Below are 16,380 nucleotides of genomic sequence, written 5' to 3' on the forward strand. Positions count from 1 at the left end.
GTCTTTTTTAGGTACAATGTATTTGTATTTAAGTTCATAAGTATAACTAAATGCATTTGAAATTAAATAAAAATGTTACTTTTCAGGATTCAAATAAAGAGAGGAAAAAAAAGGAGAGGAGAGGAGCCGAGAGGAGAGGCCAGAGGGGCCGGTCTTCGCATGACATGTGTGCAGAGTGACTAGGCCAGTGCTGTCTGGACCAACCTCGGATCGGGCCTAGATGTGAGGGCCGCGAAGTGGCCCGGACATCTAGTTTATGTAATTATGACATGTCAAATTTGTTTTTATATTCATTTATCAAGGTTACGTTGAGTTGAAAAGTTGTTGCGAGGCATGTTAAAACGGAGGAGAATAGTTTATTATGGTGACTGATAAAATGTGTATTTAGTGGTTATTTTAGGTCCAGTCTGGACCAGTCTTGACACTTTATTTTGTAAGATGGTTCAAATTGACACAGATGAGAAAAGCGTGCTGTGTTACTTTCTTTACATTCTGCATATTATAAATATTTTGCATTTTGTGATTCACTTATCCTATTAAGCTTTGATCTGCATAGGTGATTGTATGTATTGTTAAAATGTTGTTTGTCATTTTATAGTAGTATTCATTTAAGAATGAGCGAGTGCGCACATGCACACACGCACGCACGTGCACGCACACACACACACGCACGCACGTGCACGCACACACACGCACGCACGCACGCACGCACGCACACACACACACACACACACACACACACACACACACACACACACACACACACACACACACACACACACACACACACACACACCCAGTGGTGGAATGTAACTAAGTACATTGATTTACTCAATTACTGTATAAGGACAATTTTGTAGTACTTTTACTTTACTGGAGTATTTCCAATTTTCTATACTATGTATTATCTACTCCACTACATACACAAGTATTGTACTTTTACTCCACTACAATTGTTTTAAAACTTTAGTTACCAGTTACTTTATAGATTTTGATTATGATTAAAAAACATACATTGTTGGCTATTTGAAAATAAAACGATCTAGCTCCCAACATGTTGCGATTCAAACTTCAAAGTGTTGTGAGCTTGTAGATCTGCTATTTAGACATAATAACTTGTGAAACGGGACATTCAGCATAATGAGTACTTTTGGTACTTTAAGTATATTTTTTTACTTAAGTAACATTTTTGTTGTACTTTTCTCACCACTGCACACTCCCATACTGTCTTTTGCGTCACGAAATGCCGTCGCTAGAGGGCGCTAAAAAAAAAAGTTCTCCAAGATGTCAACTGACATCCGCCCTACAACCGGAGATGGCGTATGTGTTTGTGTAGCGTGTGCATCACTATCATAGAGGATCACTACAGAGTCTTACCGATTAGACTTAATAAAAATAGATTTAGTTTCATAGTCATTTATTTCTTGGTTTAAAAGAACGTGTACGCCATCAGTTTATCGATGGCGGATCCCGCGGTGGTATCCAGTGGTTCGCTTAATATAGGAGCGGTAAGAAACTATTTATAAAGCCATCAACAACAACGACAAAACGACCAGATGTATTCTTTAACAACATTGACTCGTTAAAGGATGAGATTGAAACCATGCGAGATCCTAACGTTTGTTTCATTTATCCAAGTCACTAAACTGACATGATTATATAGACTAGGTAGATGTACATCAGTGCATCTACGACTTTGGGCTTCTTTTTCTGTAAAGTTGCTTGTAAATATTGTGGTTTAGTGTTTTTTTGGCCAATTGTTTCTAAAGTGTACTTGCTTATTTGGGCTTGTTTCCATTATTTTTTTCAATTATTATTTAAACTAGTGGTTCTCAAACATTTTCATGTCAAGAGCCCCAAATTTAACGTGTATTTGTCCACCACGGACCCCCATCTGATATTCTTTTTGCCAGGGGACACCCGTACCAGATTTGTGTTGATAACATATTTCACATTTTACACTTTATTTTCCACAAGAGTATTTTGAAAATAGCAGATCTACAAGCTCACAACGCCTTGCGAGCTTGTAGATCGGCTATTTTCAAATATATAGACCCCTTAACAGACGACGTCATACTGGCTGCGTGCAGCCAGTATGCGCGCAACGAAACCCATTATATCAGGTCTCGTTAGGACGCGTCTCACTAGCCAACACACACAAGAGGGGGTTGGGGTGTGCTGAAACCAGTGCACCCCGAAACAGGTTGGGAATTGATTGCGTGAAACAATCACCTGTGCGTCCAGGCTCAATGTTAGTAAACAAATAATTGGTCTATACACGCTGTAGGTTTAAAGTGCTCATGTGGCTTCTTTTGGGCTTGTTTCCATGGACCTGGTTGGTTATTTCTCAAAACCTGGCAACACTAATACACATACCGATACACATGATGCATCCTTTTGCTTTTGGAGAGAGATGCAGTGTTTCTACAGAGGCTCAACATTCATTTGAGCTTTGGCTAGTTTGGTCAAACCTAAATCCCATCCAGATGTAGTAGAAAGTGTGAAATAACTGTTGTGCTCCAAACCTTTCTTTCTTTTGGCTTGGGTCTGTATTAGGACTACTAGCATTTGTTCTTTTTCTTTTCTGAGACTGTCAAAGATAATGCTAAATAAATTACATGATGAATTTTGAAACAGTTTTTTTGTTGTTGCATGTGATGTTATATCCTATTAGTTTGGGGGAAAACCTGCATATAAAAGTGGCAGTTATTGTCACAAAGCTGATTCACTTACGCAGCAGGCTTTCTAATTTTTGATTTAATTTTTCATGTGGTATTCATGTTATGTTCCCTAATGATATGCCATTGTGTTCCAGCGTTCGAGTAGCAGTAAAGCAGCTACCAGTCCAGCAGAAAATTATCAACTGGCCCGCCGAAGGACTCTGCAGGTGGTGGTTAGCGCTCTGCTGACAGAATGCGGGTTTGAAAGTGCAGAGAAGGCAGCAGTGGAGTCCCTCACAGAGATGATGCAAAGTTGTATGTCTGAATCATTTACTTTGTGTTTTAGGGTTGCAATGTCAGGCCTCCTCCTTCCTTATTATTGTGAGATACTGGCAGTGGTGGGCACTAATTAAGTACATTTACTTACTAAAGTACATTTTTGGAGTATCGTGCTTTACTTGAGTATTTGCATTTTTGGATACTTACTTATGACTTTTACTCCACTACATTTCAAAGACTAATATAAGTGGACCCGAACATAACATGGCAGCATTTCTCCATTAAACTCAATGGACACGCCCGCCATGTTAGGTTCTACTTTGATTAGTGTCCACATTCTTTATTGTACTTTTGACTCCCATGACGATTTCTAGGAACTAAGGTAAAAAAGTACATTGTGAATTAAACACTTAATAAGCTCTATTATATGCTCTAATAGACGCCCTATTTCAAATATTGTGCAAATAGCTGACCTACACTGACCATGAAATATATATATATATAGCTCAGCACAAATTTGACTGAGAAACCTTCAGTTGTAGTTAAGTAATATTTGACAAGAAGTATTTATACTTTGACTCAAGTACTGGCTGGGGTTGACTACTTTGTCCACCACTTGATGCTGCCTTGTATGTTTGATGTATTCATAAAATCATGATATACTGTCACCTTTTCAGATATAACTGAAATAGGCCGCTGTGCTAAAGCTTACTGTGAACATACAGCCAGAAGCGTTCCTACACTCTCGGATACCGTTGCTGCACTCGTTGAAATGGGTGAGTAACGTGAGCGCAATAAATAGGGCAGTAACTATCAATTATTTTCTTTGCGATTATTCTGTTGATTACTTTTTCAATTAATCAAATAATGGAGAAGCATGTTTTTAAATATATTTTTTATATATCAATATGAAAACTTCTAATAATTTTTTATAATGGACTAAATCGATTAACTCCTATTATATAGCCCTATTTTACACTTGATTGTACAACAGTGTTGAACAAACCGCAAAAATAGTAGTTCTACAAGCTCACATCGCATTGCGACATGTTATGAGTTTGTAGATCTGCTATTTTAACAAATTGTTTAGGAAAAGTGATATTTAAAATGCTGTGATTATTAAAATGAATTATTTTATTAAAACCAATTTGCGATTATTTTTTACAATAGATTAAATCGATAAGTTATATTAACTGTAGCACCCCTAGACATAATTAAAAGAACAAATCAATAACACCATTTAACTTGTATTTGTTGCTGCAGGTTTCAATGTTCACACTCTGTCTGTGTATGCAAAGAGATCTCAGAGGATGGTCATAACTGCTCGTAAGTAAGATATTATTGACTAGCTAATAGCTATTCATTTGGAGCCTAGGGCTGTCACGATCATGAAAGTTTACTTGATGTGATGATTAAATGTCACACAAATAATTGTGATTAACGATTTAATTGTTTTTGGTATTTAACATGGGAACATATTTATAAATCCAAATTACATTTCTGTTTGCCTTTTAGGCTTCATAAACAAAGGTTGAACAGCGCAGATATGACAAATAACTTAAATATACAATGGAATGGCTAACATATTTAATAACTTAACTTTACTGTACATTGAAATGAGTGGAAATATCCGATCTACAAGCTCAAAACACGGTGCATCGAGACGCATCAAGAGGTTTTAGAACAGCTAATTCCACAACGTTTTGAAAAACCTTTTGGGAAAAATAATGATCTAATAATTGCGATCAAGCGATAATGTAATAAATGTGACAGGCCTAATCTTTAGGGACTATATCACTGACCATATTACTAAACAATGCATTAAAGAATTGTCCAAATGGCTTGTGGTAAATCTTTTGATAATCCTTCTCTTTTGGTAGAACCTGGATATTACTCAGAAATTTGTTTTGTTTTTTAAATGAATTTCAGCTCCAGTGACTAACCTACCTGTGACGCCCAAAGCTTTGGTGGCTGGACAGAAACGCACACACCCTCCTTACATCCCCAGCCACTTCCCAGAGTTCCCTGACCCCCACACCTACATCAAAACCCCTGTAAGGCTACACATTTTTGTTTTCATTCCCACCTTACAACACACTCAGCTACGTATGTCTTCAATATTCTATATGTAGGCATACAAATATTCTAAAACATCTTTCAAGCCTGTGTGTGCACTCAAAGTATTTGCAGACTTTGGGTTATGCACTGTGTACACTGTAACACAGTATATACTTAGTTCACTTTTGGAGAGGAGGCTGCTCATTTGATCATTGCTGTGTGTAATAAATTGGTGTCAATGTGCGTGCGAGTGCTATGGACATGATATCCGAAGTGGCCCTTAGCCTGCAAAAGAAATGGGCACTAAATCAAACTCCTGGACAGACGAGTGATATGTCTACAAGCTACACCGCATCATGTGCTGTAATATTACAGAGAATAAACAAACTGGCTGAATATGTTTCAGGGCAGGCTATGCACCTCAACCTCGTTCAACTGTATGTAGGTAGGATAGTAACGTACATATTAAGCTTTCTTATACTGTCATGTTAACTTTTGTTATTTTTTTTTATTGTCCAATGGCCCGTATATACCGGCTAACGGAAACCTTGGTGTGTGTGTGTATACTGTAGCCCTGAAGCTAAGTTCACCCAGTGGCTACTGAGCCCATAGCTGCGTAACCACGACAACAGAGCCCATAGGCCATGGCCGCGTGTGCGGAGCGTAACCGTGACAACAGAGCCCATAGCCCATAGAGAGGACTGTCGGCTTCGGCAGCGAAGAATCGGTTCCCCCGTCCTCTCATTCAGACCAAAACTAGAGTCATGAAACAAAACCTTTGTACCTTCACTTGTGTCTTTGGAAGACTTTGGAAGAGACTGTGTTTCATAACCTGCCTCTGGGAAAGCCATGAGAGACTACTCTGTATGTAGCTTTTGAATTTGATTTGATTGTTGATTATGTTTGGTTGTGTTAAACTCTTTCACTGCCAGGAATTAATTCATCCGTCTCCGGTCCCCTTGCCAGCAAAAACGGCGATCTTACTGTACCTGTACTGTAAAAATCATGTAATATTCTCCGTGACCTCCGTCCTCATGGAGATCGGCTCATTACACACACGGGGGTGTCGTAGTATAGGGACATCTTTTTTGTGTTTGTTACTTAGATTAGGATCATTTGTGATTATCTAAACATTTTCTTTGTAATAAGTATAAATGTGTCTCCAATAAATAGATGTTCAGTTTTTTTTTCAGTTGTCCCTCTCGTTTTATGTTGCGGCCTTTATACCCCTAGACTAAAGGCCTTTGCAGACAGGGTGCGATTTTCCGCGTGGAAAAAACGGACAATATCATTTTTTAAATTAACACATGGTTCTCAATGACCTCATGCACACCCCGTGCGGCGATGCGATGCGTTTTTTTTCCCCAATCGAACCCAGTTCGATTCGTGCGTCTTTTCGCATGCGGTAAAAACTGATTGACTAATCGCACCCTGTGTGCAAAGGCCTTAAGGGTCGTACTCATAATTACGATGCATGCGCAGGAACTCTGAATGTGTGAAAAACAGGCTTCCTCACTGTCTTGGTAATGGTCAATGCCTGTGTGCAAGCTCTGATCAGATCAATTGCTCAACCCACTGAGGAGAAAAATGGGGATCAGATGGACTGATAGAGGTTCCTTAAATTACTAGTAGGATAGTATTATATTACACACACACACACACACACACACACACACACACACACACACACACACACACACACACACATAAAAGGGTACATGGGATTTGGGGGAGGGTGATGAAAATGGTAGAAAACAAGTGCATGCCTCTCTAAAATCAGTTTGACCTGTCCAAGCAGCCAGGCAGCATATGCAAACCACCAAAATACCAAATGCACACACGCAAAAACAAACAAACTGTTACACTTGATCATTTCTTGCGGTATGCACCCATGTAGATGCAATGTAAAGGTTCTTCTGTAGGACACTGCATTGTGCCTTATTCTCGCAATACCTTCATGGTACCATCATCTGTTCTTCAGACTTTCAGAGAGCCTGTTTCAGATTACCAAGTGGTGAGAGAGAAGGCAGCATCTCAGAGGAGAGATGTAGAACGGGCGCTCACACGCTTCATGGCTAAAACCGGAGAAACACAGAGCCTCTTTAAAGATGATATTACCGCCTTCCCATGTGAGTGACTCTAAATGTATTTATTGAATAAATGTTTTACAAATGTGTTCAATGTCTAGAACATCTTAGCGTAGCAGGTGTTACCTCTGATCATGTTTCAACAAGCTGATGTTAGTGCAAATTTCTCTTTTTAATGCTGACATTACTGAGTGTGCCCCATATTTGCATGAATTACAATTCTGAAATATTTAATTGATTGTTGTTATTGGCAGAAATGATAATAATGATAGTATATTCAATAATAAATATACAGTCATACTATTTCAAGTAAAATGGAAAAGAACATGATTACTGTAAATGGAACTTGTTACAACTCAACCAATTGATAGATGGTCCAGCTGTTATTCAGCCAGCTCTTTGTGGAGGACTTGAAGTTAACAATGGAGCTAATCGACTTAAGGCTTGCAGGTATCCCGCTCCATATAACTGCTGCAGAGTATAAAACAGGTCCTTTCCCATCAGTGGCGTACCCACTGTAGAGGCAGGGCAGGCGGTCGCCTGTCCAACTAAGATCTCGCCTCCCCTAAAAAACCCAAATAAATAACTGTGTTTATCCACAAAGAAAAGTAATTTACAATCCTGTGGACCATTACAACGGCATTTGTTTCTGATTGTTTTGCCAGTGATTGCAGCACGACCAACCAGCATTCCATATTTAAACGCCCTCCTGCCATCTGAACTGGAGCTGCAGTCCTTGGAGGAGACGGACTCCTCTGAGCAGGATGACCAGACAGACAGTGAGAACGCAGCAGGAAACAACATCAGTGTGAGTCTTCATGAAATACTCTGTTCGATATCTGGAAGACATATTACTATTCATACATCATCCATTTGTTTAGCTTGCTAGCCCCCTTAACACATTCGGTGCTAGAGTTTTATTAAAAAAGTGACGTTGAGTGCCAGAGATCTCACCGTTTGTAACGCTACGCTGTTTACAGCTGTAGACTCCACGACGAGCACCCGATTGTAAACAACTAGAAGTTCGGGCCGCTACGCGGCCCGAACGTCTAGCGTGACGCGGCGTCCACTTGGCAGTGCCACATTACCGGCACCTCACAGTGTGAGAGAGAGTTTTGTGCTCCCCTAAATCCACGCCAGGCTATGAAAATACCCACTTGACAAACAGGTGACGTGCATGACCTCTGCAATGACCAAAACCCACTTTGTGATTACTCACACCTGGCATGGCAGACCTGTGAGCACGGACCTCTGACGTCACGCTCATGTCACACGACTCAGCCATAACCATATAAAGAGTGGTGCAACGTACATACAACCGACATACTGACAGGATTCAAATTGTATTATAGATATGTGCGTGCACGATGGTGGATGGTCCTGACTAACGCCTGGAACAATAACATCTCTCACGCGAGTCACCATGGCGGAGTGATCGTGGATTGAAAATGACTTGTTTTCCCTACTGTAAAAAGTTAAGGAAATATGGATTTTTTTTTGCAAGGAGATAGAATGGGAGCGTACGGGAGCCAGTTTTTTGGGCACGGTGATCCATCTGTCCCTTCTCAGAGTCACCGTGGGTGATTCCAGAGCTGCGCTAGCCCCCCCCCCCCCTTGTGGAAAAAAAAGAAAAAAAGATTGAAGTCCCGGAGAATCCCGGTTTTGGCACCTAAGCGCTAAAAATAATAATGATAACCCTAACCCGGTTTTGGCACCCAATGTGTTAATAGAGCTTAAAAAAGGAAAGAAGATATTTCCTCTAATGTCAAGTCAAATAGTGCCCTTTGAAACCCATAGGACACAGAGTACATCTGCATGAGTAATGATATTTGGAAATATTCTGCGTATCTAGGCTCTAGGCTCAATTACAAATTATTTAAATCATTTAGTGTATTTCAGAAGATGAATCTCTAAGGCTAATGCATCCAGTTTGTCTTTTCAAATTAATTTGATTTTCTTCTACTCTTTCTAACCTCTACTCAGGATGAACCAGGAGCCGACAAGGAGAATTCCATGCTTCCCCCAACGGGTGCTGTTCCCTCAGCAAAGGCCACTGAGGAGAACATGATAGACAACCCATACCTCAGGCCGGTCAAGAAACCCAAAGTGAGGAGGAAGAAGTGAGTGGAGGGAGTCATACTGAACTGGAACAAATAAGACTCATATCTGCCTCAGTCATTGGCAGATTCAGCAGTCCAGTTATTGCTTCACTCCTCGAAGGGGAGTTGCCCTTTACGGAAGCCTGGTCTAAAGACTGTAAACCAAGCAGTTCCTTTTATCTGATTTCTGGGGCTAGATGATCATATTCACTTTAGATTTGGTGTGATGTAGAAGCAAAATGACACTGTGTGTATATGGCCAATACTGCAGTTGACTTGGCTTTGTTGAATGACTTCCACTGAGGATTCCAGACTGTTTTTCTTTGACATTGGATTTGTATTCAGTTTGTTTTGTTTGTTCTATAGTATTCAAGCAACACATGAATACAGTCATTTTGTGAAAAAAAGTACTACTTTTTATTTTTCCTGATGAGTTTTCATTGTCCCATTTCTTTCATTGAAGCCGTTTGCAACGTACTGTCCTCTGTCAAAAATCTGAATTAGGAGTAGAACAAACTCAGGTATGCCATACGATTCCTCTGTTTCAGGAACTCCTTGTCACAATTTAGCTGAAGAAAAGGAAGAGAGAGAGAAAAAAAGGATATTGCTTCATATTTCAGTGCATGTGAATAAACCTCACTTAAGCAAATAGGTTCACTATACAGTGACATGTAGCCTATTGTTGACTTTATATTACAATAAAAAAATCTAAGTTATAGTAAGAAGCACCAGATGTACTTATTTATTGACTACAAATAACTTTGTAGGGAAAAAGCATTTGAGACGACAACATCCAAATGGATGTATTAGTATTAATAAGAGAAGTAACAAGAAAAAGAAAACATAGAAGCACAGGTTTAATTTGATAAATGTGAATTGTCACGACAGCCCTCAACTTATTTCAATGGATGCATTGTGCATCAGCTGTGCATTTGTATTACTCCATAAAGTTCTGCAACTCGCCTGCATCCTCACTGCTCTCTTCTCCAACTGGGGCAGTCTAGCCCAATCCGGGGATCCAAAACACATCGGCCAGCTCACTTTCCTGTTACTGATTGTATCATGAGAGTATGCCCCAGGGCTGCATTCATGAAAATTCAAACAGTTGTCAGCACGTTAAAGCATTTCATACGCCTGTCCTCCTATTATATCGTCTCGTCTCTGTCGGGCAGAAACCCCACATGTCCAAAACTGTTACTTTTTAGGATTCAAATAAAAAAATAGCAAAAGTAGCAGATGTATAAGCTGAAGATCTGCTACTTTTGTGTGACACTGCAGTATGATCAAGTAGGGCATTCATTTACGGGAAAGAAAACAAGTTAGAATATGGAGATAAGAGGTTTCTGCCTGACATCCTCTTACCACTCACTCACCCTGGGCTGTAAACTGCTCCAGCCTTAGATTTGAACCTTTGTGTGGTTGAGTTGAATGGTGTTTTACTTGGAGGGAGAACTTTGGACCAAGTTTGATCCTGCTGGTACTTCTGTGGTGAGGGAGTTGCTGTCTGATAATGATGTCAAAACGGTAATCAAAAACAACAACTTGACCTTATTAAGTCATCTTACTTCACATCTTGAATGTGACCTCATGGCAAATTGTGTTTGATAAGTTGACTGGTCTATAGTCTGATTTAGCTAGAGTGGGCACCTGAGAACTCTGGGCACCATTTATTTTGTATTTATTTATTTTTATTTTATATTTACATTTACATTTATAAATGGGGTGACACACACTGTTGGTTAAAAATAGCCAATGTATCATTGTGTTGTACTAGGTGCCCACTCTTACTGGATTCCTTTTACCTTGTGGCAGGGGGGGAAACGTGCAGCAGTCCTCGTAGCAATAACATATCCTTTCTTACTTTCAGGTTTCTTTAGTATGTCATACATTATGGTACGGAACTGTAAGGAAAAGAAGCATTTGTAAAAAGACCATTTGGTTAATGAAATTTCTGACTGCTGACTACAGTACATGGATTAAGTGATAATGTGAAAATGTTTAGGACACAAACCCAGTGGTGTAAAGTAACTAAGTACATTTTGAGGTACTTTTTTTTCACTTTACTCCACTGCAATTATTTGAAAACTTAGATTTTGATTGTTATTGCATTGCAGTATTGATACTTTTACTTAAGTAAAACAGTACTTTTTCCACCACTGCACAAACCTCATGATTGTCATAGCAGCCAGGACCACGATGTGTCGCATCAAGGCACGGCATCTCAATGCCCAGGCGACTTGGCGCATGAAGCATGGGGAACAGTTTTCTCTCCTGGCAGCTGCCAAAAACTAGTGAGTTATTAACGAATTATTATCTATCCATTGTGTAAACAGATTAAATCTTCTATGTTACGCTTGCTTGCATACCATACCTGCATCGCGAACCGCCATGACTTCTTGTTTAGAGTATGTGACTGTGTAACGATGGTAACCGGCAGATAGGTGGCTGCTCAAATTATACAAATTGTTTTGTTTGTTTCTCTGGTGCACCCTCTTGTGGCTAAACTACGCACTAAAAACTAACAAAGTGGTTATTTCCAGTGGTGGAAAGTAACTAAGTACATTATTAGGCAACCAGACTATTGTTCTCTACCGACTTTATTAGTGTGGCAACCAGACTATTGTTTTAGTGAAAAAAAACGTTGGCACGCTACTCCTCTCACAGTTTTTTCCCCCCAATTTCGTGCCATATGTCAAAAATTGACCGGCTTCACTGGGAATCGTGTGCTATCATTTTGCTAAGAGATTGGTTGCATAGTTTAATTGATATTAATGTATTAGTGAATTACATTTCCCCATCCACTTTAATGTAAAATGGGAAAATGAAAAAAAATAGATTTCAAGTATTTTTTTCTCAGAAACTGTAAGGGCTAGAGTTACAAGACTTGGAGGGGAGGTTCATAATTTAGTCCAAAATTATCAAAAAAATAAGTACACTAGTTGGCCTCATGGTGGCGCTATAAAAGCCCCCTTTACGTTTTGGCCTATAACTCTTTAACCGTACGTCGTAAAATAAAATTATTTTTTCCCCTAGATTTCTTGGGTCAAGACACAACTTCCCATATAGGCCACGCCCATTTGCGTCAGGATAGATTTTCCGCCATTTTGAATTTTCTTCAAAACACACTTTAAGCTCCTCCTCCCACACATTTTGTCCAAATTTTACAAAAATCGGTACACATGATCTCTGGGCCCATGCGATAAACATATCCAAACAGCATTTTAATAGTCTTTACCGTTCGTCCGTAAATGGCTTCCAAATTTATAGGGAGGGGCCCGCTTTACCAAAAATGCCAGAAATCACGAACGAAACGTCCGGTCAATCCCAAATTTGAATCACATGTCGAGAGTGGTTTACTCAACAAATCCCCAAAAGCATTTCCACTTTGACCCATAGGGGGCGCCACAAATGCACAAAATGTAACCGTTTGATGCAAAAACATGATTTTTTTAGGGGATCAATCCTCTCAAAATGAAATAAAAGCGATCTCAGGAGTGACGTGACAATATGATTGGCCCCTTACATTTGTGGGAAGGGCCTATTTATTTCGTGGGAGGGGCCTATTTCCTAAAATCAAAACGGCACGTATCACAAAGGCGGGATCCGATCGGCACCCGATTCGAATGGCACGTCGCGCAGCCTCCGACGGTATTCCTCCCGGCGTGTCCCTCGTGTCCCGGCGGCCGCGACCCGCGACCGGCGTCGGCGCAACCACACTTTGCAATTTCCCAGAATTGCGACACGTCTCGTTAGTGTGGTTGCCCGAATGGGCAACCAGACTATTATTCTCTAGATACTTTATTCCACTTTCTAGATAAACTTTTTTCATATTCGGTACTCCTCCCATAGTTTATTTTTCCTAATTTCATGCCATATGTCATAATGACCGGCTTCACCAGGAATAGACTGCTTGTATTTTGCTAAGAGATTGGTTGCATAGTTTTATTGATATTGATTTATTAGTGCATTAAATTTCCCCATCCACTTTAATGGAAAAGTGAAAACACTAAAATTCAAGTATTTTTTTCTCAAAAAGCGTAAGAGCTACAGTTACTAGATTTGGAGGGGAGGTTCATAGTTTATTGCCAAATTATTGAAACAAATATTACACCATTCGGCCTCATGGTGGCGCTATAACAGCCCACTTTACCTTTTGGCCTATAACTCTTGAACCGTAGGTCGTAAAATAAAAATCTTTTTGGCCCTAGATTCCTTGGGTCATTACACAACTCCCCATATAGGCCACGCCCATTTGCGTATGGATAGATTTTTTGATATTGATTTATTAGTGCATTAAATTTCCCCATCCACTTTAATGGGAATTGCATAAACTCCCATTCAAGTATCTTTTTCTCGGAAACCGTAAGGGCTACAGTTACAAGACTTGGAGGGAAGGTTAATAGTTTATTGCAAAATTATTAAGAAAATGATCACACCAGTCGGCCACATGGTGGCACTATAACAGCCCACTTTACCTTTTGGCCTATAACTCTTGAACCCTAGATCGTAAAATCAAATTTTTTTTTTTCCCTGGATTCCTTGGGTCACGACGCATCTTCCCATATAGGCCACGCCCATTTCCGTCTTTCCACCATTTTGAATTTTCTTCAAAACACACTTTTAGCTCCTCCTCCTACAGATTTTGTCTAAATCTCACAAAAATTGGTACACATGATCTATGGACCCATGCGATAAACATATCTAAGCGGAATTTTGATAGTCTATACCGTTCAGCCGTAATTGGATTCCAAAGTTAGCGGGAGGGGCCCGTTTTACAAAAAATGGCTATAAACGCGAACGAAACGTCCAGTCAATCCCAAATTTGAATCACTTGTTGAGGATGGTTTACTCAACAAATCCCCAAAAGCATTTCCACTTTGACCCATAGGGGGCGCCACAAATGCGCAAAATATGACCGTTTGAAGCAAAAACATGATTTTTCCAGTTTCAGGAGAAAAATGTTCCAGGAAATAGTCATGTCCAGAGTATGTAATGTTTTTTTTAAACCATAACATACTCTGGGCATGACTAATTCCTGGAACTGGAAAAAAGTTCCAGGAAATAGTCATGTCCAGAGTATGTAATGGTTTTTTGAAACCATTACATACTCTGGGCATGACTAATTCCTGGAACTGGAAAAAAGTTCCAGGAAATAGTCATGTCCAGAGTATGTAATGGTTTTTTGAAACCATTACTTACTCGGCATGACTAATTCCTGGAACTGGAAAAAAGTTCCAGGAAATATATGTCCATAGTATGTAATGGTTTTTTGAAACCATTACATACTCTGGGCATGACTAATTCCTGGAACTGGAAAACAGTTCCAGGAAATAGTCATGTCCAGAGTATGTAATGGCTTTTTGAAACCACATTAATGTTGTTGTTTTTTTCAAAACTATAATACTCTGGTACTGGCTAATTACTGGAACATAAAAAGCTATATTACTTTGCTTACTACACTTAACCTGCAATCAGCAGACACCGCAGGGAATTGAACCCCATCCTAGTAAACCAGGAGTTCCATACCAGTGTCTTTTGCTTCTTGACTTATTTACAGGTTGAAGATAAGTCTGTAAACAGACTATCTTCTTTAAAGTGACAGACAGACAGACAGACAGACAGACAGACAGTAGGACAGCTGAGAGAGACAGTGTAGGACAGACAGACAGACAGACAGACAGACAGCAGGACAGTCCCAGCTAGTATGGTTATGCTGTAGCCTGACACTCAGCCTGAATTTTCATTTCGTTACGCTCCATTATTCAGTCTGAAAGCCCTCTCAATGCAGCCGGTTGCTGAGATGGGGGCGTGGCCAAAGTTTTTTTTTCCAAAGACTCTTTGGCGATTGGTTCGTACTGGATTGTCCCGATCCCGATTCGTCGATCAGATTTTCAACCGAGGCTGAGACCTCCTATGAGAGCGTCACCAGACCAGAATCGCCTGAACATATTTTTTTAACGGCCGTGGCTAGCGATTCACGGGCTGGAGCCAGGCTAGTTATGCTGGGTACTGATGTGACTCATGCAAATATAACAGAGGTCGACCTCCCTGTCTCTCCAGCTCTTTAATAAACACACATTATGTAACTCTTTAGTGTACAAATGGAACCAAATGGACCCGTTATGGTGGTCCTTGAAATGTAAAAGTTTGAGGACCACTGGTATTGTAATGGTTTATCAGACGTGAAGTCCACACACCAGCTCTGACAGTGTGATGGATACGGTTCCAAATGCTAACGCAGCTACAATCCCCCTGCAGCTCTTAGCCTGTCTCAAAGTGGGGTCCGGGGACCCCCAGGGGTCCTTGGGGGGATTTCAGGGGGTCCCCAGCTAAAGTAGTTAATGTAGCATCATAAACATTTTAACCACTTTATCCATTTATATGTTTGCTATTCAAAATAGCAGATCTACACGCTCACAGCGCGTCACTTTGTGCCGCGCTGCGAGCTTGGACATCTGCTATTTTTGAACATTTTCGCGCTCTTGTCCCCTGACGGCCAGGACACGCTCGCCTCTTTCGCCGTTTCCATGCTATGATCCCTGCCGAGACAAAGGGAAGATCTCTCTTTTACGCGAAAAAGTCCGGAATTCTGTGTGCGATCGCTGTGCTGATGTCCAGAAGTGCTTGTCTGTCATAACTATGTCATAACTATAATTATGATCAATAAGCTCAAAGCAATAGGTTTTGATGATACGTCAGTAAACTGGATGAGATCCTACCTGGAAGGGAGGGAGCAAGTGGTGGAAGTAAACGACACCCAGTCCCCTCCCATCCCAGTGACTTGTGGAGTTCCTCAAGGAAGTATACTAGGACCTTTACTGTTCCTGATATATGTGAATGACATGTCTTCAGCTTGCGACTGCAAACTGTTCCTGTTCGCAGATGACTCGGCTCTGCTGGTCTCGGACAGGGACAGGCTGCAGGTTGAGAAAACTCTCAGCACTGAACTCAACAAGATCTGCATCTGGCTCTCCGACAACAAACTTTCATTACACCTGGGTAAAACTGTATCCATCCTCTTTGGGTCCAGTCCTAACTTTAGCAAGGCTGAGATTTTCACGATCAAAGTGGGTGATGATGTTATCACAAGAAAGGAGGAAATTACCTACCTGGGTTCTATCTTGGAGGCAAACCTCTCCGGTAACAAACACGCCGAAAAAGTGAACAAAAAGGTCATCCAAACAACACGCTATTTGT

At 40.4% G+C, this 16,380-nt stretch overlaps 2 protein-coding genes across 2 annotated transcripts; one reads left to right on the forward strand and one right to left on the reverse strand.

Annotated features, from left to right (window-relative positions):
• The first annotated feature begins 1,345 nt into the window (after nt 1-1,345).
• Nucleotides 1,346-9,896, forward strand: taf8 (TAF8 RNA polymerase II, TATA box binding protein (TBP)-associated factor). Its single transcript, XM_084069121.1, has 8 exons — nt 1,346-1,508; nt 2,816-2,975; nt 3,617-3,715; nt 4,203-4,265; nt 4,869-4,993; nt 6,979-7,126; nt 7,750-7,892; nt 9,068-9,896. The coding sequence occupies exons 1-8, from the start codon at nt 1,461-1,463 to the stop codon at nt 9,206-9,208; spliced, it is 927 nt and encodes a 308-aa protein (XP_083925247.1). The 5' UTR covers nt 1,346-1,460; the 3' UTR covers nt 9,209-9,896.
• On the reverse strand, nt 9,684-11,573 carry LOC311054246 (ciliary microtubule-associated protein 3; the record flags this gene model as incomplete). The annotated part of the gene is made up of 5 exons (XM_084070123.1): nt 9,684-9,752; nt 10,147-10,264; nt 10,557-10,687; nt 11,350-11,471; nt 11,555-11,573. 5 exons carry the CDS (start codon nt 11,571-11,573, stop codon nt 9,684-9,686), a joined length of 459 nt encoding a protein of 152 aa, XP_083926249.1.
• Nucleotides 11,574-16,380: the final 4,807 nt, after the last annotated feature.

This window comes from Gymnoscopelus microlampas, assembly GCF_963454915.1.
Source record: "Gymnoscopelus microlampas genome assembly, chromosome: 10".
Classification (NCBI taxonomy): Eukaryota; Metazoa; Chordata; class Actinopteri; order Myctophiformes; family Myctophidae; genus Gymnoscopelus; species Gymnoscopelus microlampas.